Source organism: Harmonia axyridis, chromosome 1 (genome assembly GCF_914767665.1).
Source record: "Harmonia axyridis chromosome 1, icHarAxyr1.1, whole genome shotgun sequence".
Lineage (NCBI taxonomy): Eukaryota > Metazoa > Arthropoda > Insecta > Coleoptera > Coccinellidae > Harmonia > Harmonia axyridis.
The window spans coordinates 83066129-83090598 of record NC_059501.1 but is presented as its reverse complement, the minus strand read 5'-3'; the positions used below and the strand labels follow the sequence as shown (position 1 = coordinate 83090598).

Genomic DNA, 24470 nt, shown 5'->3' with positions numbered 1-24470 from the left:
AAGAAATAACGAGATGGATTTGATCGTTACGATAAATGGTGCTGAGAGAAAAATTCTCAACATAACCGGCAAGAAATTACAATTGAATATTTCAATGAATTGAGGTTACTCAGATCTCCTCATTTCTTTGATGATTCGATGGCGATATCAACATATATGTTTAATTGATCGTATTCCTGAAATGAAAATCGGATTCGTATGAGCCTAGGACTTATGTGAAGTGAAGAATATAGCAGAATATGTATTGGAGGCTGCAGATCGAAGATTCCTCTAGCGAAAGGAAGGGATGAAATCCTAAATTTTCGTTCAAAAAATGTGGGAGACGAAGAAGAATGCTTTAGAGTCATAATTTCAACTACTAAGACAAGAAAAAACAGGATAAACCACTAAGACAAAGTTGCTAAGAGAGCATTTCGCAAAATTATGTATGGGTGAATGCGACCATCCACCATTCTTTGTTTTATAAAGAGTAGAAAAATTCTTCAAGGATCCTATAAGTTCAAGTACCATGAGTTGTGTTTCAAGACCTATATTGCCTTAGTTGCCTTATCAAAAAAAATATATATACTGAAAGCTGTTTCCAGCAGTCTTCAACCTTTCTTTTGGCTGATTCTGGAGCTGATCTTTGACCGTAAAAAGACATGTTGGCCAAATCCAACTAATGAACTTGCGAAAAGAGCATCAAGATTGACACTTCATGTGGGTTTGGAAAAAACAAATATAAGCCAACGGTACAACAATGGTAGTTGGACAATAGAAACAAAGAAATTCGTGGTGCTTGCACCGACCTAAATCAGAAGGCTCCTGAAGCTATCACGAGCTAATCTTCGGATAATGGTAGGACTGCTGATAGGACACTGTTGGTGCAAATACCTTTTGTTCTGCATAGGTAAGTGAGCAGATGATATCTGCAGACTCTGTGGGAAAGAAGTAGAAACAGCCAAACACAAAGTATGCAAATGTCCGGGGCTGACTGGCCTAAAAACACTCACATAGAAAGTTAATTCTGGATACTCATGAAGTAATAATCAAGGCTCTTAAGGATTGCGTCGGTTTCGTTAACCGTATCGACGGCCCCCATGGATTTGTATGAATAGGTAGGGTTAAGAACAGAAGATCAATATGGTCGAAGTTCTCAGAAGGCTAACCAGAGCTCTAACGACCCCAATTCAATAATAATAATATTAATCAATCCAAGTAGATAGCTGAAGGCTACATTGAAACATAAGATGGCTTTTGCAATTTCAGGTGCTAACGAAGAGGTCTGCATAACAGCGGAGAATATTGCCTTAACATCTAAAGATTTAGAACCAGCATGATTCATAAAAGACGTTTACACTCACAACATATTCAATAAAGTATTTAACTCTAAGTCTTTTGTTGTTAAAAGTTGCAATTAATGATTTTTATCTACTCCTATTGAGTAATATATATTCATTATTCAACTGCTTTTGAGCAATTAATACTATATATTAACAAACAGCGTGAGTTATAATAACTCACTACTATAACTCACTATAATAAATCGGAAAATATGGATCTGTGCTTCTATACTTCTCTGATTCTATTCGATTGGCCGAAAGGGAACATTCCATTATTGTTATTGAGGAGAGGAATGTCCGAGGGAATGTTACTTTAATAATTTTGACGTTTTCAAATTAAGTTGATTTCTAATTATTGTGAATGTTTTGCTGAAAACCATTAATCCAGATAGTGAAGATGAAATATTATATAGGTATACATTTCCAAAAGACAAACAGCTAACGTTATCATACAGAATTACTTGCCCGAAAAAAATATAAAGGAGATTGAAAAAATTTTCAAGAGTGGTGTAGCAGTAAGATCATTAAGTCATCGCTTACAGGGAATGTTTTTTGGTACATTTGAATGCATTTTTATAGGCAACTATTAAAGTTTTTCAATGAAGTTCTATGTCTGTACTCTGTACTGGATTCGCACTAGCCGAAGCTAGTTCGATTGTGATTGATGACACTAAGTTTCCATCTCTCTTGTACTCGGGATCGAGCACATATGTTTATTTCCCGTTCCTTCTGTCTATATTCTGAGTCTGTATTTTTTCTTAGTATTTATCGATGTAGTCGTAGATCCAGTATAGTATTCAACTTGCGGTAATGGCCATAACTCACTTGATGAATTACAGCACTCGCCTGCGGCTCATGCTGCAAAATTCATCTGCGTGATTCATGACCTACATTACCGCTCGGTGAATAATATACTATTGATATAATCGTATTCCCAATGTTTCTTATTACGAATTATTCAGCTGTGAGTAATGAATGTTATTATAATATTAAGATGAGTGTTGATTCAGGATTCTACGGCAGTTTTAAATAGAGAAAACTGACTAAACAACAATCACCACTTGGTTCAAGTGGTGACTGTTGTTAAGTCAATTTTCTTCGTCTTCGTCATGCAGTCGTTGCCAATTTCTTATACACGACTGATGATCACAGAATTTCCTCATTTTTAAAGGGAACTGCTGACTTAAAATTTAAGTTATTTAGGGAAAAATGACATCGCCTTATATCTAGCAACAAAAAAATAATAATTCCTCATTTTTCACCAAACTCTAACCCCCAAATTTTTCTCCCTTAGGCGAAATCCAGACCAGCACCTACCCCGGCAGGATAATAGTTACGGAACCCAACGGCAGCGTGCAGCCCAGGATGATCGTGGACAAATACAACGCCCGCAGGAGCGTCCTAGGGGAGGACGTAACCCTGCCGTGCGTCGCACAGGGACATCCGGTTCCGGGATACTACTGGAAGAGGGAGCTGCAGGGCCAGAGCGTACCAGTGGCGTTGGGGGAACGTCACATCCTGCTTTCAGCAGGGCTGCTGAAGATCACGAAGGTAAGGGTTGAATGACGCACAATGGGGGTCGTATTGAATTTTTTATGGGGGTTGTAAGGAGGGTGTTATTGTTTTGAGGTCGAGTGGTTGAGGGTGGTTTGATTGGAGAGGTATCGGATGCTTGGGGGAGTTGGACAAAGCTGAATATTTCAATGTTGTAAGATATAGTTCCTTCTATATTTGAATACTTCATACTCCTCCTTTAGGCTAGGCTCTCTCTAGACTACACAAAGAGTGATTCACAAATGAGCAGACAAATAACAAATGGAAACTGTAAATGGTATTTTTCAAAGTACCCCTATATTATATCTAGGCGTATAACTTTCAATTGTGCAAAACTTTTTTAATTGTGGAAGGATTTGACTGAAAACTCTTTTTTTTGTTTTTTCCTTGATAGAAATAATGGAAATTTCAAAAATCGGTTATGGTAAAAACTTTTTCTTTATTTTCATGTTTCAATGCAACTCTTTCAGTTTTAACTATTTTACTCTTTCTTGATTTTTCATATGTACTAACAGAAAAGATCAAGTGTACGGATTTTTGATTAAATCATCGAATTACCTTCAAAACAAGGTGTTACTCAAGCGCCTTCCCATTTAAGACTTTAGGGTTGCTGTCATCACACTCACAATGTTACCAAAAATTGTTGTAACCAACCGTATAAATTGAACCTCAACAAACCAAAATTTACTCCCTTCTGCATTCTTCCTGATTTTGCATGGGAACCGAGATATAAAGTGCTACCTTTTTAAATAGACACACTGTATATTTCTTTCCATATGTCTAAATACCCTGGTATACTTTACTTTCATAATCTCTTTAGACTATACAAATCCTGCATGAGTCTTAAAATTGACATTTTTCAAATGAATGCAAAATTTTAACCCGATGGAAATTTTAATTTTGAAATCAGCAGAAAATTTCAAGTTCTAGGTATATTCGTTGGGTATCAAATTCACTTCAAAGATACAGTACATCCATTATCAAAAAAATTTCACTCAATAAAGTATAGATATATTGATATGATATGAATCGAACCCTATCTGCAAAAAATTGTTGCAAAAAAATTATAAATAGCATTGTGTTTTAATGGCGCCAATTAATTTGGTAATTGCATTCGTTCACGAGAAATTTCGTGGAAAAATACATGAAAATCAATGTTAACAAACGTGCACAATTTTGGAAATACGCTGCTATTTGAAAAAATCATTACCTATCGTGAGATGAGTTTTTTCATTTGATAACTTGAAACCTCCGATAGCTTACAGGTAGTCGCAAGGAACTGCACTCATTTGATAATATCATACAATGGGAGAGGAGGTATATGAGAAATAAGGATATTTGGCAATACTTCGGAATTTTTTTTAATTAGTCTCCATTGAAAGAATTTGACGAAATTTGCTACTATAAAATAATATATGAATCCAATGAGATTTTTAACATTCTTCTTCTTCTTCTTCGTCTTAATTTAAGCCTAGGGCTCGTATATTCCACTTTAGTCCTCGGTGGATGTAGATATCCAGGAGTCTTTCCAGCGCTTAACATTAACGTTTTTAACATTGATTCTACACATTCCAAAAATACTAATTGGCACAATGGATCTGGAGTGACAATTAATAGATTAATCAATCGGTCGTCAATTCCATCTGAATTAAACAATTATGTCATGAATTCGTTCGTTAAAGTGACGCATCCGATACGAATGTCGATTAAACATCAATAGGTGAAAATGATCATTAAAATTCAATCTCGTTTGTATTAAACGGGTTTGTTAATACCAGGTTCATGAAATTACAGTTCTCGTATTTCGAAAAACGGCGGAAGTTTATTCAATCTGATCAAATTTCACTTGATTTTGACAATCAGAAATTTTCAAAGCAGTTGCCAGATTGCACAGATCTTCCCCAAAATAAGGATAAATTTTCAAACCTTCAGACAATTCTCGATAGTTATCAAAACCACGAATCTGGATTATTCCTAGGGTTATTCCCATGCTCTGCATCCAGTTCTTAATCGACCACTAACGATAGACGAGTACTTCAGACATACATCTCCCTCCTCCAACTGTTTCATTATCCCCATCGACACAATTCCCCTAAACTGTCTGCTTTCCATCTTGATTCAAATTTTCCTGATACCACATGCGCGGCACATGTTTAAATGATCGAGGAAACTCTCAGAGATTTCCATAATTTTCAGACTGTAAGCTCTCCTCTAGAATGAACTTCCAGAGAATCACTCAACTGTAGGTAAACAGAAAAACACTGTGCTTATCATTGTAATAACTGTGAGTACCGTAGATAATATTATAATCTGCGTACCATTCGGAAACGTCTTCGATTGAATATAAATTATTCAATATAATAATTATGTATTATAATACAATTCGGCAAATATAATTTTGCCGAATTGTGCGATTCGTCCCGAACATCAGGAAACAATCCCCAACCCCACAAAATTCCTACTCTTCATCATAACCTGAAATTAAGATTATCTTTACGCGCTACCGTCAGTTAGTAATCGACTAGTTGTCGATTACTAACTGACTACTGAAGAAACACTGACGAATTCGACCGAAACAATAAAAATCACCTGTAAACCGTCTGCCTTCCCTCTCGATTTAAATATTCGGGTTTTGGAACATGTGGCTCATGTTTGAAGGATTGCGGAACCCCTGAGAATTTCAAACAATTCCAACAGAGTGTTCGAAATGTACACATCTTTCCCGAAACTGGGAAAAATCCCAGAAAATTTTCGATTATTGTTTTTTGATGTTTTAAGATAATTCCAAGGTATTCAGAAAATAATCCATCTTATTTTGATGTAAAACTTTGCTTACGCCGTTTTGCAATAGATGCAATACAACGTGTCGAGAGTGGTTTCAAACTCAAAGACCAGCAGTGGAAGAGAGAAGGTTTTCGAAGATGCAGAATTGGGGGCATTACTTGATCAATTCTTGTGTCAAACGCAACAAGAATTGGCAGGATCATTGGAAGTGACGCAACAAGCCATTTCAAAACGCTTGAAAGTCATGGGAATGATTCAGAAAAAAGGAAATTGGGTACTGTACGAGTTGAAGCCGAGAGATGTTGAACGGTGTTTGTTTACTTGTGAACAGCTGCTTGCAAGGCAGAGACGGAAGGGATTTCTGCATTGCATTGTGACTGGAAACGTAGAATGGGTTTATAACGTTAATGCCAAGTGCAGAAAATCGTGGAGATATTCCGGCCATGCTTCCATTTCATGTTTAAAAGATCGGGGAATGCCTCATAGTTTTCTTGAACTTCTTTCTTCAAATAGAAATTATCTAACAGATAAAATCAGGAAATATCGGTGTGCAATTATTCTTTATGGTCGGGAAATTTTCCCAATAATTCCAAAAATCCTGACAGTCATCAAGACTAGGTAATCGACAAAAACGGATTGAAAATCAAATACAAATGATTCTTACCTGATTCCATCTCAATTCTTTCAAACTTAAATTTGTAGCAACGTTGCCAGACTGTGCAAATTTTCTTCAAATCCACGAAAAATCCTTGACTCCCAGAAATTTACCTCCAATCATCAAAACCTCAAATGTGGACACTCTAAAGTCTCCGCACGTAGTATATCCAGTCAATAATCGAACATAAACGACACACGTCACACGTAAACCTCCCTCATCCCTCATTATCCACGTCGAAACAGAAACAATCGTCCCCAAAACCGAGCGCTTTCTATCTTGATTAAAATATTCGGGATTCGGGACACGCGGCACATGTTTAAAAGATCGTGGAATGTCTCATAGTTTTCTAGCACTTCTTCATTCAATTAAAAATTATCTAACAGATAAAATCAGGAAATATCAGTGTGCAATATTATTCTTTAGGATCGGGAAATTTTCCCAATAATATTCCTGACAGTCATCAAGTCTAGTTAACCGACAAAAAACCGATTGAAAATCAAATAATAATGATTCTAACCTGATTCCATCTCAATTCTTTCAAACTTAAATTTGTAGCAACGTTGCCAGACTGTGCAAATTTTCTTCAAATCCACGAAAAACTCCCAGAAATTTACCTCCAATCATCAAAACCCCAAATGTGGACACTCTAAAGTCTCCTCACGTAGTATATCCAGTCAATAATCGAACATAAACGACACACGTCACACGTAAACCTGCCTCATCCCTCATTATCCACGTCGAAACAGAAACAATCGTCCCCAAAACCGAGCGCTTTCTATCTTGATTAAAATATTCGGGATTCGGGACACGCGGCTCATGTTTAAAAGATCGGGGAATTGCTCGGGCGGCAAAAAGGCACGCGGGAGGCATCTCCGCGGCATCGGAATTCGACGCGCGGGCGGCATCGATCCCTCGGGAATGTCTCATTTATTGAGTGATAGCGCAAGGAGCTATCCCGCCTCGGAGATCGGGAAGTTAGGGGCGGAGGAAGGGGGAGAAGGGACGGTCAGTCCCGGAGTTCAACAGGTACCCGCCGGATTCTTATGGTGAAAGAATGCGGACACTTGGTCTGCGAAAAGAGGAAAAAGGTGGCGTCGTTATCGTCTTTGATGTTAGGGGTGGGTTTTTAGTCGTGATAGTCAGGACAGGTTTGTCTTCTGAGATAGAGAAATATAAAAATTATTAACGTCAAACACTAAAGCATATGTAGATAAAATCTCAGTATTAGCAAAGGGAATGTAAACGGGGCATCATTACATTTTTAACGCATGATACAAGAGTACAGATGAAAACCTCAGCAGAAACTTTGTTTCCCGTATAGGTGTAGTGAATGGTTTGTGTATTTGTTGACAGAATAAGCTGACATACTTACTTTGAAGGGCTCCCTCTTCATCCAAACACAATTCTTCCATCTTTTCTCTTCACCAACGGTTGACGACTTTATAATTAAATCTGAAAACAAAAACGAAAGAACCAGAAAGGAGTAATAAATGTTTATTTTCGTTATATTGATTTCAATTTAGTGACCCATTCTAAAATAAATCTGTAACTGAATGGATAGCTTGGTAACCACCATGAAATTTATAAACTGGACAAGTTTTCACCAAGTGGTCAATGGTTTCTTCTACACCACTCTCACAAAGTGGGCTTCCAATAGAATACCATTTGAAGAGCATACTATTCCAACTACCGTGGCTAGTCCTAAGTCGATTTAAAATACACCAAATTCACTTTGGAAGATTGAAACCTGGAGCTTTCTCTGAAGGATCAACAATTAGACCTTTTATTGTAGACATTGCAAGAACTCCATTTCGATCGCCAACTTTCCTTGTCACTTGTCCAATTAGATTGAAGGAAAGTATTAATCCATAAAGGTTTGCATGACTTTAATCTAGCACTTCTATTATCTGGAAGGTGAGATACAACTGGAATAAAGTTCGGGTAGAAATGAAATTCATCCTAAAATTCATGTCTACGAATATGAGGAAAGAGTAAACCATGATTACTCATGTTTTAATTCTGCACTGAAGTTTTTAAACAAAGGGGTTTTCCAATGACAGGTTTCATTTCGAATTTGCTATCTGGGAAGCTGTCATCTTCTGACATTTGACAAAGTGAAATTACGCAATTTCTGCTATTGGTATGATAAACGCTCCAACAGCACATTGAAATTGTTGAAGTTCAACTACAAAAATTGTTTGCAATCGCAGTACACGAAACTTAAGCACTTTTGGTCGGCTCGAAGCACCTTATTGGCCGGCAATAGGGAAATTTGAGATGTTGGACAATCCTATTGATGTAAAGAAGCGAAAACGTGAGCATCGATTGAAAATACAACTGAGAATAGTGCTTCTGTAGCTCGAAGTGTTGATGAAAACCTAGGTTTGTCGATTCATCGTCGATCTTGGAAATTTTCCATAAAGACTAAGGTCTTAAGGCTATTGATCAAAAAAAACTCAAGTATGACGATCACCAGGAACATCGTATCTCTGCTGGTTGAGTCCTTGAAATGCATCAAAATCTTGCGGATTTTCATCGATAAACCATCTGCCCATTTTCATCTAGAAAGAAGAATTGTCCTATTTGGAGCTCGGAAAATTCAAGATTGATTGTTGAAAAGCCTCTCCATCCTCAACATGTCATTGGCAGTTTTCAGGCTGGTGGTGTGATTAGACCTTACTTATTCGAAAATGAGGCTGGTGCAACTGATACAGTTACAGTCACAGAAAAATAGCAATGGAGCGCCGTGAATTGATATTTGAATCAATCTGGGTCTCTTGACCTCACTTCGATGGGATTTGAGACCGATGAATGAAGTTGAAGGTCCACAGTTTGATGAGCACTATGCGGACCTGCGTTTGGAAAGCCATTGAACAAGAAAATTACGTGATTGTATAAAATCGTTAACAGAAGGCAGAAGGTTTAGAAGTGCGATCAGTTCGATCTTCTTTCATTCTTCTTACCAAACAATGTCTATGAAGGTTGTCCATCACAATGGCAAATTTTAATTCCAGAAGATTAGTAAATTTGTGCAGTATGTGTTTTAGCTGCTTAAACCTGATTTTTACAGTCTGCAAACGTTTATTCTCCTACAAGACTATGTGGTACATAAGCTGAGCACACAGAAGAGTTTGAATGCAGGATGTTTTATGCTTAATGCTCTTTCCTCAAGTTCATAGTCTTTTTCATTGCATTAAATTCCATGACAGTTTTCGAAAACCAGTGGCGCACAAAGAATCCGTATCAACTATTCTGTTTACATCCAAAGGTCAATCACCCTAAAAGAAAATCACCCCCAAAATCACATCCCCACCAACACCCCCTCAGAAGCCAACGTGCCCAAAAGACAACGGCCCTTTTTAATCTGGCCCATCCGACACCAGGCGAATATTTAGCGCCGGTTTTCGCAGCCTCGGCGAAAACATACATTACGACGCCCAAATTAACTGTATTTAAGGAGGGTTAAATTAAAGGACTATCGCGTTGTTTCTCCGCACACTTTATTAACTGGAACTGGAGGTGCCGACGCGAAATTACAAGGCTGGGGGGGGGGCAGATTTCCGGGAGGCGTTTCCCCGGAAACTGACGGTTCGAATGAATGAACCGAACCTTATAATTTGATTATATTAAATCCGGAAATTTATAAGGAGGGTGGGGGAGGTGTTAGGTGTAAGGATAAATTGTGGTACTTAGAGCCGAATGTTGCGTTTAGTTTTAGGATCAAGAAATATATGCAACTGTTTTCCTTTCCTTTGAGTTTATGAGCATTCGTTTCGTGAATAGATCGATGTCTGTAATTGTCTTATTTTGAGCCGGAAAAGTCTCAAATAATTAGGATTCACTCTAAGATTACCTAAAAAAATGATTAATGTCTGAAATCAAATAATAGCATAATATTTGATGGCTAACAGGCCATTTTTCAATTCCGAAAAAAAGTACCTGCTCGAGCAGGACTCGAACCCGCAACCTTCAAATCACTTGTCAAGCGCTCTCACCAACTGAGCTACCTATATGCAGTTGGAATTTCCTCGGTAGATCAGTGAGAGCGAGAGACTAGTGATTCAGAAGATGCGGGTTCGAGTTCTGGTCGAGGAAGTACTTTTTCCAGAATTAAAAAATTGTCTGTTATCCATCAAATACTATGCTATTCTAAGATTACCATTCTATCGCCGTACTACCTCAAAAACGATAACTTCCGAATGGAGTGATCTACACTCTTTTTTTTTGTAAATTCCGGAACCGCAGATTTGATCAAGATGAAAATTTGCATTTGTTTGTAAAATAATCATTCAGTGCCTCGTTCAGAATTCCATTTTGATCGCCTATAGCAAGAAGTGTAGAGATATTAAAAAAAAAATGTCGAAAAAAAAATACCTTATATTTTCCTGACCACAGAAAAAACATAGTTGAAATTCTGGGTAGGTACCTAGGTACTGATATGAAATAACAATTTCAAGTATTATTTCACGATGATCACGTAATCCAAACCATAGAAAAAACAAGAAGAATATTGTAGAAGAAGTACTCAATATTTTTGCCATCACAGATTCCATTGGGTAGAGATTTTACATGTTCATATAGAATAACAATGTCAAGATTCTTTCGGCATTTCATGTTGATATCTTCATTTGTGCTATGAAAAATATGAATAGAATATCTTCAAATTGTAAAGAAAGAAATATCGACTTTGCACCTGAATAAGAAGAATTACGTATCAGGTAGAAAGCCGTGACATTCTACCCTAAATGAAATATCTAAAAAACCTCCTATATCAGTGAGAAAAGCATTGGAGTTTCATTCATTCATTTTTTTGCCAATGGCACCCTTGTAGAACTAACCTAACTATATAGAGACCTAACTGTATATGGGCATCTATAGATATGGCCTCCAAGAGAGCAGTCAACGAATCTATCAACTAGCCCTCGAGAGTTCTTGACTTCAGTTCTCATTTTTTTTTCAATTTTAGTGTTGGTTTAATAGATTTTTTCGATACTTCTAGTATTAGGGAAAGCGCAAAGAATGAATTATCAAGATTGCCTTTGAACTGCTGACGAATAGAAATTGAAAGCTATTTTGTTTCAAAAGCTTCTGAGAGTGTTATTTTCTCTTATTCGATTGAGGTATTTCGAAATAATTCAATTTTTTTTAAATTCATACCCATTTTGAAAGATTTTACAGTTTCTTCAATGTAAGCTTTAGGGCAATAGTTACAAGTCAAGTCAATTGATAGACTCAATCATCTATTTCCCATGAAAATTTCCACATTAATATTTTTTCTGGAAGATATATTATGATTGAACTTGTTCTTGAAATATTCATGAATATTTCCGAATAACCCGTTAAAGTAGGTTTACAAAGAGTGTTCTGTCTGTATTTCGTTCAATTAATCCTCCAATAATGTTCAAAATAAGTACACCTTCTCAAGCTCAACTTACGAATATGTATAACCAGCTCCTCCGCCATTTCGCAACCGCGGTTACAAATTGGCGAATGCTCCCTTAAATTACTGACAACCGAAAATCCCGTGTTGCAGGTCAGATTAGAGGACAGGGGGGTGTACATCTGCTACGCCAACAATTCCGCAGGGGAGGAGAGCATCAGAGTCACCCTGGAGATCACGGCACCCTTATCAGCCCATGTCCAACCTCAAGTGCAGGTCGTAGATGTCGGCAAGGAGGCCAGCTTCCAGTGTATCCCTAATGGGTTTCCTGTGTCCCAGGTTTCCTGGATGCACAACGGTGAGTTTGTAATCCGCCCGTTCATATCCGGCCGCGTTCTGTTAGGCCCGCCGTGCGAATTGGGGCATTAAGATTGTGGGTTTGCGAATTATGGCCGCGGCGAATACTGATCGGGCCACGCAGATTTATTCACGATTCTGGTCTTTGTCGACAAGGTTCCTGTTTTATCGGCATTATCACGAACGGGGGAATTTTCCGCTTGGTTTCGTTTTGGGAGTCGAGGGTTTGAAAGTGAGGGATTATCGGTAATTTTTGTCGTTTTTTATCGTCTGTTCAAGGGGAAAATAAACTGTAACTCGTCAATTCCAACCGATTTCAAGAAGAACATTGATTTTTACGATAGTTACCATAGTTAGCGAAATTTTGAGAATGAACAACTATTCTCTATTCACTCGTGAATAGAGTTTTTAATGAATATGAATCACCCAGAAGTTTAGAGAGACCGATATTTTGGATTTTCTTTTATTCCGCATCTGGAATTTCGAAAATCAAATCAAATTTCATTTCAAACAGTTGCACTCCTTCACATTCCGTTTTAATGATATGACATGAACCTATAGTACATGATGGAATTCCAGAAGATATGTCAGTATAATGTGGCACCTTGTGTGCAGATTCCTCCTCCAAATATATACAGGATGAGTCTTCGTCTTCAATAGAAGATTTTCCTTTTCCTTCACAATTTTTTCGCTTCGACTCGGTTGAAAAGACACTGGCTATTGAAAATCCATAAGAAAATGTAATTTTCAGTTATATGCCGCAAATGGTTCCAAGGAAATTTGTGGAACATTGTTTTTCATTGATGTGATGAATCTTCTCAGAACACAAAATTTCATCCACAGCTTCCAGTTCCATTATGAATATTACCTCCCATAAAAATACCAGGAATTCGATGAATTTTTTCATAAAAAAATCAAAATTATAAGTGCACGTTGGACACGTCTTAACATTAGGAACTAAGGCACAGGATTTCTCATCGAACTCAGGTGACTCGGTTTGGAAATGAAATTATCTCAACTCCGTAATTTGAAACCTCATCTTGTCAATAAAAATTTCACACAACTACCGAAGCATTGCTTGAGGCACGTTATATTCAAATTCAGCATGTTACGAGTATTCTGAGGGAATCTTTATCAATAGAGTGTTCTGCTGTGATGTTCTTGATTTCGAATCTACAATGGTTCAACAAGTATTTCGTTCAGTATCCTCCTATTTTTGAAGACTTGAGATATTCTACGAGGAAAAAGGAGATAATACAGTCATTTTAGTTAGGAAATCAAAGGAAAAGGAGAGGTCATTGCATTCACCACAACGTATCTTACTGGCCCGAAGTCTTTTTGTGATATAGGAGAATTAACCTTTCAGATAGAGTTCCATAAAAAACCGAAGGAAATATACTTCGGAGGAATCTCACAGGGATGGATCTTTCCAGAACGTTTCTTCAGAAATTTAATACTACAATATTCATAAAGTGTCTAGATTTCAGTAAGAACAAGCAACACTTCCTCAAAGAGCATTGTCGACTTTATTGTAAAAAACAGAATATACACTTATTTCTGAGTATTGTCCATCGTTGGCCACTACTTTCTTCCATCTTCCGGGCAGCGTACAAATCCAGCGTTGAAAAAACTGATCATCTTTTGAAGCGATGCACGAATCGATCCAATTTTAACTTCTTCATAAGTCCGGAAATGCTGGTCAGCCAGGCTGTAAGCCATTGATCGAAAAAAGTTCGAGTCTGGAGAATACGACTGGTGGGGTGAAACTTCCCAATTTAACGTTTCTAAGTATGTCTTGACCATTTTCGCAACAGGGATTCGAGCATTATCATGCTGTAAAATACCTTGATCTACTCCTATTGAATTATATATTCATTATTCAACTGCTTTTGAGAAGTTAATAGTATCTATTAACAAACATCGTGAGTTATAATAACTCACTACTATAACTCACTATAATAAATCGGAAAATATGGATCTGTGCTTCTATACTTCTCTGATTCTATTCGATTGGCCGAAAGGGAACATTCCATTATTGTTATTGAGGGGAGGAATGTCCGAGTGAATGTCACTTTAATAATTTTGACGTTTTCAAATTAAGTTGATATCTAATTATTGTGAATGTTTTGCTGAAAACGATTAATTCAGATAGTGAAGATGAAATATTATACAGGTGTACATTTCCAAAAGACAAACAGCTAATGTTACCATGCAGAATTACTTGGCCGAAAAAAATATAAAGGGGTTTGTAGCAGTAAGGTCATTAAGTCGTCGTTTACAGGGAATGTTTTTTGGTATATTTTAATGCATTTTTTTAGGCAACTATTGAGGGTTTTCAATATAGTTCTATGTCTGTACTCTGTACTGTATTCGAGCTAGCCGAAGCTAGTTCGATTGTGATTGCTGACACTAAGTTTCCATCTCTCTTTTAGTCGGGATCGAGCACATTATGTTTATTTCCCGTTCCTTCTGTCTGTATTCTAAGTCTGTATTTTTTTCTTAGTATTTATTGATAAAGTCGTAGATAAAGTATAGTATTCAACTTGCGGTAATGGTCATAACTCACTTGATGAATTACAGCACTCTCCTGCGGCTCGTGCTGCAAACTTCATCTGCGTGAGTTATGACCTACATTACCGCTCGTTGAATAATATACTATTATCATGTCTCTCTTTGTATTGCGGCCGTTTGTCTTACCATGCTCGGATCAAACGCATTAATTGCGTTCGATAACGATCGCCTGTGATGACCTTGGAACCGTGAATATTCGGTTTTGCTGTCGACGTGGAAGCATGGCCAGGATATCCCCATGATTTTATGCGCTTGGTATTATCGTAATGAATCCATTTTTTGTCTTCAGTCACAATGCCTCGTACGGCACCCAATTTCCTTGTTTCTGAATCATTTCCATTACTTTCAGTAGTTTTGAGATGGCTTGCTGCATCCCTCCCAATGATCCTACCAAATCTTGTTGCGTCTGACACGAGTCTTGATCAAGTAGTGCCTGCAATTCTGCATCTTCGAAAACCATCTCTCTTGGACCGCCATGCTGATCTTCGACGTCAAAATCACCATTCTTGAAGATTTAAACAACTCTCAGCACGTTCTTTCACTGACAACGGCCTCACCATAGGTATTTTAGAGCATTCGATGAGCCTCAGCCGCAGATTTCTTCATATTAAAGCAGAAAATCAAAAGATACCCAAATGTTTGATCTAGAATAACTTTATGGTGCAGACAAATCGACTAATTTTTCGATGACATTATGTTCACAAAAAGTTTATTGTATGTATTTTCCGCACTATTTTTTTTGCCATCTATTGCAAAACGACAGAAGTTGTACATCTAATATATTACTACTGACATCAATCAATTTATCTTAACAATGACATCATGAGCTTCGCAGCCTCAGACACCTTCCAATAAACACCCAACAAAAGGAGACAACAAGATCGATACAACACACAGCATCTCTAACAACCGAACCGAACGCAACACAAACGGGTCCAAAACCCCCAAAATTCATCCTCTCGCCCTCTCAGACCCTAGACAAAGAGCGTGCCGAACGTAAAATTCGGCTTGTTAGGAAAACTTTCAACGGACAGTTCCGAAGCGTGCAGTTCCATCAGCAACGTACGGACAATACACGTTGACAACGGAGATCTGAAAGCGTGGAGTCATATGGCGTACAGCGAGACCCCGTTGTATAGCTGGAGAATGAATTTCATTTATCTGTCTACTTGATTAAGTGTGCAAATTAGGTCGGCTGTGACCGGTCTGGATGGATTGTAGCGTAGAACTGCTGGCGTAGATCGTTGGGGTAGATTGGGGTTTTGTGTTTGGAAGAGTTGCATAGAAGCTGGTTGATGTAGATTATTCGGTGGTTTGATTAGGTGTTGAAGTTTGTAGGTTGTTGTTATTATGATGAACGAGGATTTGTTAATGGACAAATGTGATTGTGGATGTTGAGGCTGGGTTTGAATCATAACAATTGTAGACTTGAGGATATGTTCTCTTTATGTTTTTTCATCATCTTCATCATCATATAGCAGTTTGCTAGACGTAAACCTATGTCTACCTGGGTATTACTTTCGGTTTCATGCATAGTGGACCATTCATGTTCCAATGTTGAGTTTGCAGTAAATTGTTTCAGGAAATCATCGAAGTAGTTTAGAGCGATCGTAAATTGATGTAGCGTGAGATAGCGGAGGAGTTGAAGATATCAGAGGGCAGTGTTTTAACTATGAAGCAACATTTTCGAATATTTGTTCTTCAGGCAGCTTTGCTCGATATGGATACCACACTTGTTCATCGCTGATCAAAATCAACAACATATAGTTGATTACCAACGCTGTTTACAGCTGTTTAGGTGGAATAAACAGAATATGTGACTGACTCGAAGAGAGCATCAGCTGAGTGAGTCGGTGAAAGACGTCCAAGTCAACCAAAAGCTCCTAAGTATTTTGGGAAGAGTTTCATATATCCTTCATAAGATATTTTGATAAAATTAAAACCATCAACACTGAATATAAAATAGCCTCCTTGGATTGATTGGGTGCAGAAATCAAGAAATATTATCCTAAAATTCAAAGGGAGAGATCAAGAGATTTCTCTTCCAATAAGACAATGCTGCTTGTCACAAATCGATGAAAACCATGGCCAAGTTGAACAAATTGAGCTTTCAAGTACTTGACCACCCAGCTCATTCTCCAGATCTGGCCCACAGTGATTATTGGCTTTTTGCAGACCACAAAATGCTCCAGGAAAAGAAATTTGACTCTAAGGAGTCGGAATAGAAGATATTAACATAATAATTTGAGCAAATGTACAAATTCTGTTTTTTCTAATAATACAGTAGTTACCAATTCATGACACCATAGTTACCTACGTAGGTATAGTATATCCAAAAGTCACTTTAACTAATCAATAAAAGCGTTTGGCCATAGATGTCCCTTTGAAGTGGATACCACGATCCGCTAAATACCAGGGTTCATTTGAAAGTATTGTCAGGCAATAAATTCACTGGCCCAAAAGAATTTCTGGAAACTTGGACAACCCTTGTATAATCGAAATATTCTGTCTTCCTCCAAGTGACTTTGAATATACTATACTGAGGTGCATTATTTTTGATTAATTACATTAATGGCTGATTCCATATCGAAATATCCCGCATCTTGATCTTCTGCGCAATTGCCTTTTCATTTTGTCAGTTTTTTTAATATCTTATAGCAAGCGTACTTGATTCCTATCCACTCAACTCTTACAAATATGATATCTCTATCAGCGTTGACGAGAAATGTTGCTAACTCTCTTCTCCTACAATGGCCAGTGTACAAGCTTGGATTTGTTTTTTCAATTGAATGTCACAAGGCAAAACTGTATATTTATATTTCCTGTAGGATATAAATAGTCTCCTCTATGTAATATCAGATGGTTGAAGGATGAAATGTTTTTCAAATAACGTCACAGAGTCATTGTCACTATTACATACAACTGCAAAATATATTTTTCTGTTAGTTTTTGTAGCAGAAATAGTCACAATTATCTTGTTTCCCATAATATCGACATCATCTGTAGATATTTTGACTTTTTCATCTGTTCTACAAGCTTCAACAAGACCGATTATTAAAGCAACTTTCATCACCGAAAATTTCTCATCTGGAGCTGTACCAATGATTTGACTGACTTCTTTTTCCATAGAAATTTTTGATTTTTCAGCTGTGTATCCAAAATTTTTCTTGATTATTATATTAGTCAACTTCCAACCTTTATTCCAATTGTAAACAAGCTCCTAACATGGAATATTTCGGTCATAATGATGTAGATGCATAATCTCTTTAAAGTTTACCAAATTACGTTAGCAAAATAGCTTCTTCATCACCTTGAATACGTTTTTGCTTTCTCCAATCACAAAATAGTGAATATTCAATTTCGTTTGGAATCTGGTATCTTTCAGAAAGCAAATCTAAATGTAACCTCTAAAATATTATCAGGATTGCAAAAATCTACCATAATATCATTCAATAACTCGCGTTCAAAGTATTTCGATATACGGGATATATTTTTCTGGGAGTTTAGAATTGTTGATTTGTTTCACCATCGACACTTTCCTAATACGATTTCAGCCAAAGTTACGTAGGTACACCCTTTCCTCAAGGATGTGTTTCGTCCTTAAATCGCTGGTGGACTCTTGAGTTAGGCATCCAGCGATCTCTACCTAAGACACCCTTTCACACCATCGTGAAGAGGTGACTCTGCTGCAACGCGGCGACCCTCATAAACCCGCCGGGACCGTCGTAGAGTGTGGCGCGAAGCCCATAACGCCACCTCTGGGCAGAGAGAGTCGCTACACGATAAAGCTGAAAACACAACACGAAAAATATGCGATTTAAATAGTTCGCATATTATAAATCGCATAATTTAGATTCTGGTTATATTAACAGCTATTTTATCACTTCACAACACTGAATCACTAATGAAATCACTTAACAAAAGCGTAATAACCGACTCGACAAACTGCAACATCTACCGGAGCCCCGATAAGAACAACTTAACGAAACGAAACATGGCTAATTCCGGTCTCATAACCCTAGAACTCCAAACAGTCGTCGCCAACCGCCCTCCTTACGTCAAAATTAGATACGCGCGGCCAAAGCCCTTCGGAGACGGCACACAAAAACAGAATTAATGGAATAGTAAAACTGCCAGAACAGCCCCGGCAATAAGCATTAGTTCTACTCGGGAGAATTGGAACTATTAAATTCGGCTTGGTTCTTTATGGGGGTGGGGAACCTGTTGCGTTCGGCGGAGCGAGTCGTGGCCAACTTCGCGGCCTCACGCCACTTGTCCGAATGACAAACGATTCTCAAATATAGAGATGGGATTTAACTTTTTAATGTTCGACGATGCGAACGTTGAGGGGAACGAATTGGCAGTGGAACAGGTGGGAATGAAGGTGTGGGGAGGAATGTGGGTGTGTTTTTACTGAAATGCGTTTTTGTCGACGGCTGGAGGGTGATGGATTTGTGTTTGCTTGTTTAAGTGGGGATGTTTGTAGGTTAATTGTCGGTTTGTCGGATCTGGGTTTCATTGACAAAAGATACACATTAATTATACAATTGGTTAGGTTAGGTTAGGTTCAGTTAAAGCTTTTAAGACATTTCATACTGAAAATTATAGTTACAACTATAACTTTGATAGTACGACAAAGAGAAGTGATAACGTTGTCGTACTATCAAATATCTACATAGGCGTACAACTTTGCTTCCGCAGTTTTTTTCCTAAATTCGAGACTTTATTGTAATTCAACTACTTTCTCCCATCTTTCGAGCAGCGTATGAATCCCGCGTTGAAAAACTGGTCCTTTTTTGAAGCAATCCACGAATCGTTCCAATTTTTACAAATATCACTTTATCAGATCTCTCGTTGTATTTCGGCCGTTTGTATTTCAATGCTTGGCTCAAAGCTCATATTTGCGTTCGATAACGATCGCTTGTGAATGTTTGATTCGGTTTTAACAACTCATAATACACTAAGACGAGCTGGTCCCACCATATACTGAGCATGACCTTGGAACCGTGAATATTCGGTTTGGCCGTCGACGTGGAAGCATGGCCGGGATACCCCAATTATTTTCTGCACTTGGGATTATCGTAATGAACCCATTTTTCATCTTCAGTCACAATGCGATGCAGAAATCCCTTCCGCCCTTGCCTTGCAAGCAGCTGTTCACAAGTAAACAAACTCCGTTCAACATCTCTCGGTTTCAACTCGTACGGCATCCAATTTCCTTGTTTCCGAATCAATGACTTTCAGGCGTTTTGAAATGGCTTGTTACGTCGCTCCCAATGATCCTGCCAATATAGTTGAATGGATTTTCTAACTCTTAGCCTCCTTGAAATCATCCCAAATATTGGAGTTCTTCAGAACTCTGGAACTGGAAGGCGAGCTGTAGATCAAGCTATGGAGAGAATAGCTCTGATGGGGGGCACAATAGACCATTAGGTCTCAGTGAAACGAAACCTCCTTAATTATATCTAAATCTCTTAATCTAACTCTGTGATTCTTTTTGTTTATACATTATGCCTCCTGAAGCATGCCATATTTTCAGGACATGGATCTATGGACAAAATACCATTTCTTTGTTACCCACAGACAGAGTGTGTACGCCCTTATTAGACACTTATTAAGTGAACTCTTGTTTCGTTAGCGTTGGCTTTTTGTGCGCCCGTTCTCTTAACCAATCGCTCTATCATTTCTCCACAATGTCTGTAATGATAAAATTTTGAACCGGAAAAGTTCTCAAACGATAAAGATTGACTCACTGATTCCATTATCAAATTTGATTCTGTCCGCTCGAGTACATATTGTATACAGGGTGGCCATTTGAAAACGAAACAGACGAGATTACAGACGAAATAAAGTTTTTCGATAGAAATGCTTCGACAGGTCGATTTCTGTTTCGAGAGGGACAACTTAAGATGTAGGTTACGGACGCATAGCGCTTCAACCCTTGCTGCTACAACCCCCACCCCCAATTTTTGAATAGGGAAGATGGGGTGAGTGATACCTCAATTTAAAGGTATTTTTATACAGATTTCAGCACAGTAATTGTTTTTTTCATTTTATGCATTAGTTCTCGAAATATTCATGCGTTAGTTAGTTAGGAAGGAAGACACAGTCATGGTTGTTTTGAAGCTCAAAATGTCGATTTTTCACAAAACACTACAAGTGCCATGAAAACACTACTTCATTTTCAAATACTTAGTTAAGAATATTTCGAGAACTAATGCATAAAATGAAAAAACAATTACTGTGCTGAAATCAGTATAAGAATACCTTTCAAATGAGGTATCACTCACCCCATCTTCCCTATTCAAAATTTGGGGGTGAGGGTTGTAGTAGCAAGGGTTGAAGCGCTATGCGTCCGTAACCTACATCTTAAGTTGTCCCCCTCGAAACAGAAATCGACCTATCCGAGCATTTCTATCGAAAAACTTTATTTCGTCTGAAATCTCGTCTGTTTCGTTTTCAAATGGCCACCCTGTATATGGGAAATGAAACTTTCGAACTATGCTTCAAAAACATCGAATTAAACATAACGGTTTGCTGCAAAGTCCATCAATTAAAACTGAAAGTATACTATCGTCATGGTCATTGACAATGATACCTTTCAATCTTCCTCCTTCTATGACAATGATGTTGCATTCTCCTCAATAGCATATCCTCAACTATTTTCTTTGATTCCAGGAAAACCAGTGGCACCCGACAGCCGCGTTGAAGTAATGGTCAACCCACCTCGTCTCACCCTTCGTCACCTCAACAAAGAAGACCGAGGGATGTACCAATGTTTCGTCACCAACAACTGGGACCAAGGGCAATCCATCGCCGAACTGGACATGGGTGACGCCGGCCCTGAACTCATCCACTGGTTCTCCGAGCAAACCCTCCAACCAGGCCCAATGGTCTCCCTCAAGTGCGTCGCCTCTGGCAACCCCCCTCCCCAGTTCACCTGGACACTGGACGGCTTCCCCCTACCCGACCATCCGAGAATCCTGGTGGGGCAGTACGTCACCTTCCAAGACGACGTTATCAGTCACGTGAACATCACCAGTGTCAAGTCGGAGGACGGAGGGGAGTACACTTGTACCGCCCACAATAGTGTGGGGAAGATCTCGCACAGCGCTAGAGTGAACGTGTATGGTCTCCCCTACATAAGGGAGATGCCGAAGATAACGGGGGTGGCTGGTAGCAGTTTGGTGATCAAGTGTCCGGTGGCGGGGTACCCGATTGAGACGATCACGTGGGAGAGGGAGGGGCAGATGTTGCCGGTGAATAGGAGACAGAGGGTGTACGCCAATGGTACGTTGGTGGTGGAACAGACACAGGTGAAGGATGATGCTGGTACTTATACGTGTCAGGCGCAGAATAAGCAGAGGAATTCGGCTAGGAGGAATGTCGAGGTGCAGGTGATTGGTGAGTGGAACTATTTTAAAATATATTGATAATGATGGTGTTGTCAGAGGTTCAATTTTCTTGATTTGTTGTTATCGAATCTTATTCGGCGAGATATAATTTTACACACAAACTCATTGTCTGTTAATATTCAAATTTGTATTTCTCTTTAAGGAATTGTTGGAAAATTGCTACCAAATTTTACCAAGCAGGATTTTTATAACAACAATTTCACAAGACCAGGTGCTATAAACTGAAAGCAATGGCTCTGTAGTTTCAATTGAGGAATTATCAATATTCTGAGTAACTTGACCTTTCAATGAAAGTTCCCTATAATTTTCTTCGTCGAAAATCTCAATGCTCCGTCTCGAATTGAACTTCTAGTCATTTTTTAGAAATGATGTTGGGACATTGTTGGTATAAATAACACGTAACTTTATAAGTTGGTCCATTTTCTTTTGTTAGCACCAATATGCAGAAAATACGCTTCAAAATTACGGAACATAAACTTGAGTGTTGATCGATTGCATTTGAGGGATGTATTGAAACGAGTTTGTTGAAAAAATGTGTTCTTACTAGTTGATCGAGTGTTTGTATCTTCAAAGTATTTTGCTCATTTCTTTTATCAGAATTATCTGATCCAGTTTCAAAACTTACAATATCCATTGTGAAACCCACCACAAAACAAGAAAAACCAATAATGAAAGAAATAACAAACTTTGCTCACTATCCTTAATGACCTAGTACGTAACTCTCTTGGGTGTATTCCCTCCTCCAAAAGAATAACAACGCAACAACAGCTTGTAGGTTTCTTTACTCGCTTCGATAATTAAGAGCGAAATTCTGAAAATATCTCAATTATGAAAACTGCAGCCTTTTTAATGAGATTCTGTGGTTATGAATGCTGAGTAAACGAAATTATTCTTCGATGTAAATTTTATCGCTTGTGGAAAAACATGAAGAATGATGGAATACGAGTTTGTTATAATTAAACGAAACTATTAAACAGAGAGAACGAAGGGTCTTGAATTCTAGTCACCTAGTAGATATTCTAGAATCAAGGTGAAAATAGAGTAATAAACATAGATAGAGGAAGTATACGCAATTTTTACATGTGCCCAACATGGTTAGATTACATTGTCGGATTGTGATATATTTTCAAATCCACAATTTTACTATATTATGAATGTATACTTATTATATTGAATGAAATATATTTATATGAGTGATTCCCGAAAAAATATGCAAATTTGAATATTTGGAATCTGATATTTTTCCTAATTGTCGAATTTATAATAAGCAGAATATTTATTATTTTCTGTATTCAACTGCTGAAATCCAAGTTTTGGCAACTTTTGCTCTCCTAGTATCATTGGTGGTTTCACGTCGTTTGGCGCGCTTGAAGTTTGTTTTCTGAATTTCTGATATATTTAGGTATTCATCTCAATATATTCCGAGTTAATATGAAACGTTGATTCACTGTGGGACATAAGAAGTGCGTTCTTTGTGGAGAAACTCACGAATTGAGTGAAATATCACCGATATGTTTTCATTTCCGTGAGCTTCATGTCAAATTTGATGTTGGGGACCAAATTTTTTACTGAAAATGACATATGCTTCCTCTATCTAAGTTTAATACTCTGAGAGGGTGAATAAATTATCCACTTACAGGTTCATTCCTGGTGTTAGTGGAAATCTAAACTGATTTGGCAACCATCAAAATCAAATATATATTATTTTGAGGACTTTCTCACTTCGTCACATTTACAATTTATAGATTTTGTTTTATATCACTTTGTAAAAACTGAAAGATTTTTCAATCGTATCTCAATTATACTAGTACATTCCTGATTGAAACCTCTGAATTAAATATACAGGTGTGCCTAAATTAGAAATCCGAAGGAAAATGAGAGATCACTTGGATAAATTGAAGGAAAAAAGTTCTATACAGGGTGTTTCTTGTAGACCCCTTTCTTTGTGATGATTATACCAGTTTGTCGAATCTTTATTTGCTACAGAGTGGGTCAATAAGTACCAAAACTAGTTAATTGATTCAATACAGCTTACTTACTTGATCTTTACGATAATTTGGATTTTCCTGAATATAACCTACTAGAGAATTGTTTAAAATCGGTAACAGAACGACAAAACTACAAGAAACTAAAAAGTGTAGCATTAAACTGAAGTTTTTCTTCACATTTTTCTGAATTAGCTACTTGTGGTCCACAAAAAAAAAGTTCTGTAGGAAAGAGGCGGGCACTATTTCGAAAAAAATATCACCCTGTAGATTTATATTCACAATCAGCACATCACATGATGGAAATTTCAAATTTCAAAATCTTTTCAAAATTTAATTCAAAGATTTTGTCGAAAGAAGGTGCTATGAGAAAAAAATAATCTGTATCTCGAAAACAAAGTTTTTATAAGACTTTCTTAAAATGACCCGAAGAATCGTTAATTT

At 37.7% G+C, this 24470-nt stretch overlaps 1 protein-coding gene across 4 annotated transcripts in view; it reads left to right on the top strand.

Moving 5' to 3' along the window:
• LOC123682409 (Down syndrome cell adhesion molecule-like protein Dscam2) overlaps positions 1–24470 on the top strand; it is a 237327-nt gene that overhangs the window by 159073 nt on the left and 53784 nt on the right. For all 4 annotated transcript variants that reach the window (XM_045621012.1, XM_045621027.1, XM_045621018.1 and 1 more), the window contains exons 5-7: positions 2617–2873; positions 11852–12056; positions 21305–22030. In XM_045621012.1, coding sequence (XP_045476968.1) covers positions 2617–2873; positions 11852–12056; positions 21305–22030 — 1188 coding nt within the window. The remainder of the gene's footprint in view (positions 1–2616; positions 2874–11851; positions 12057–21304; positions 22031–24470) is intronic.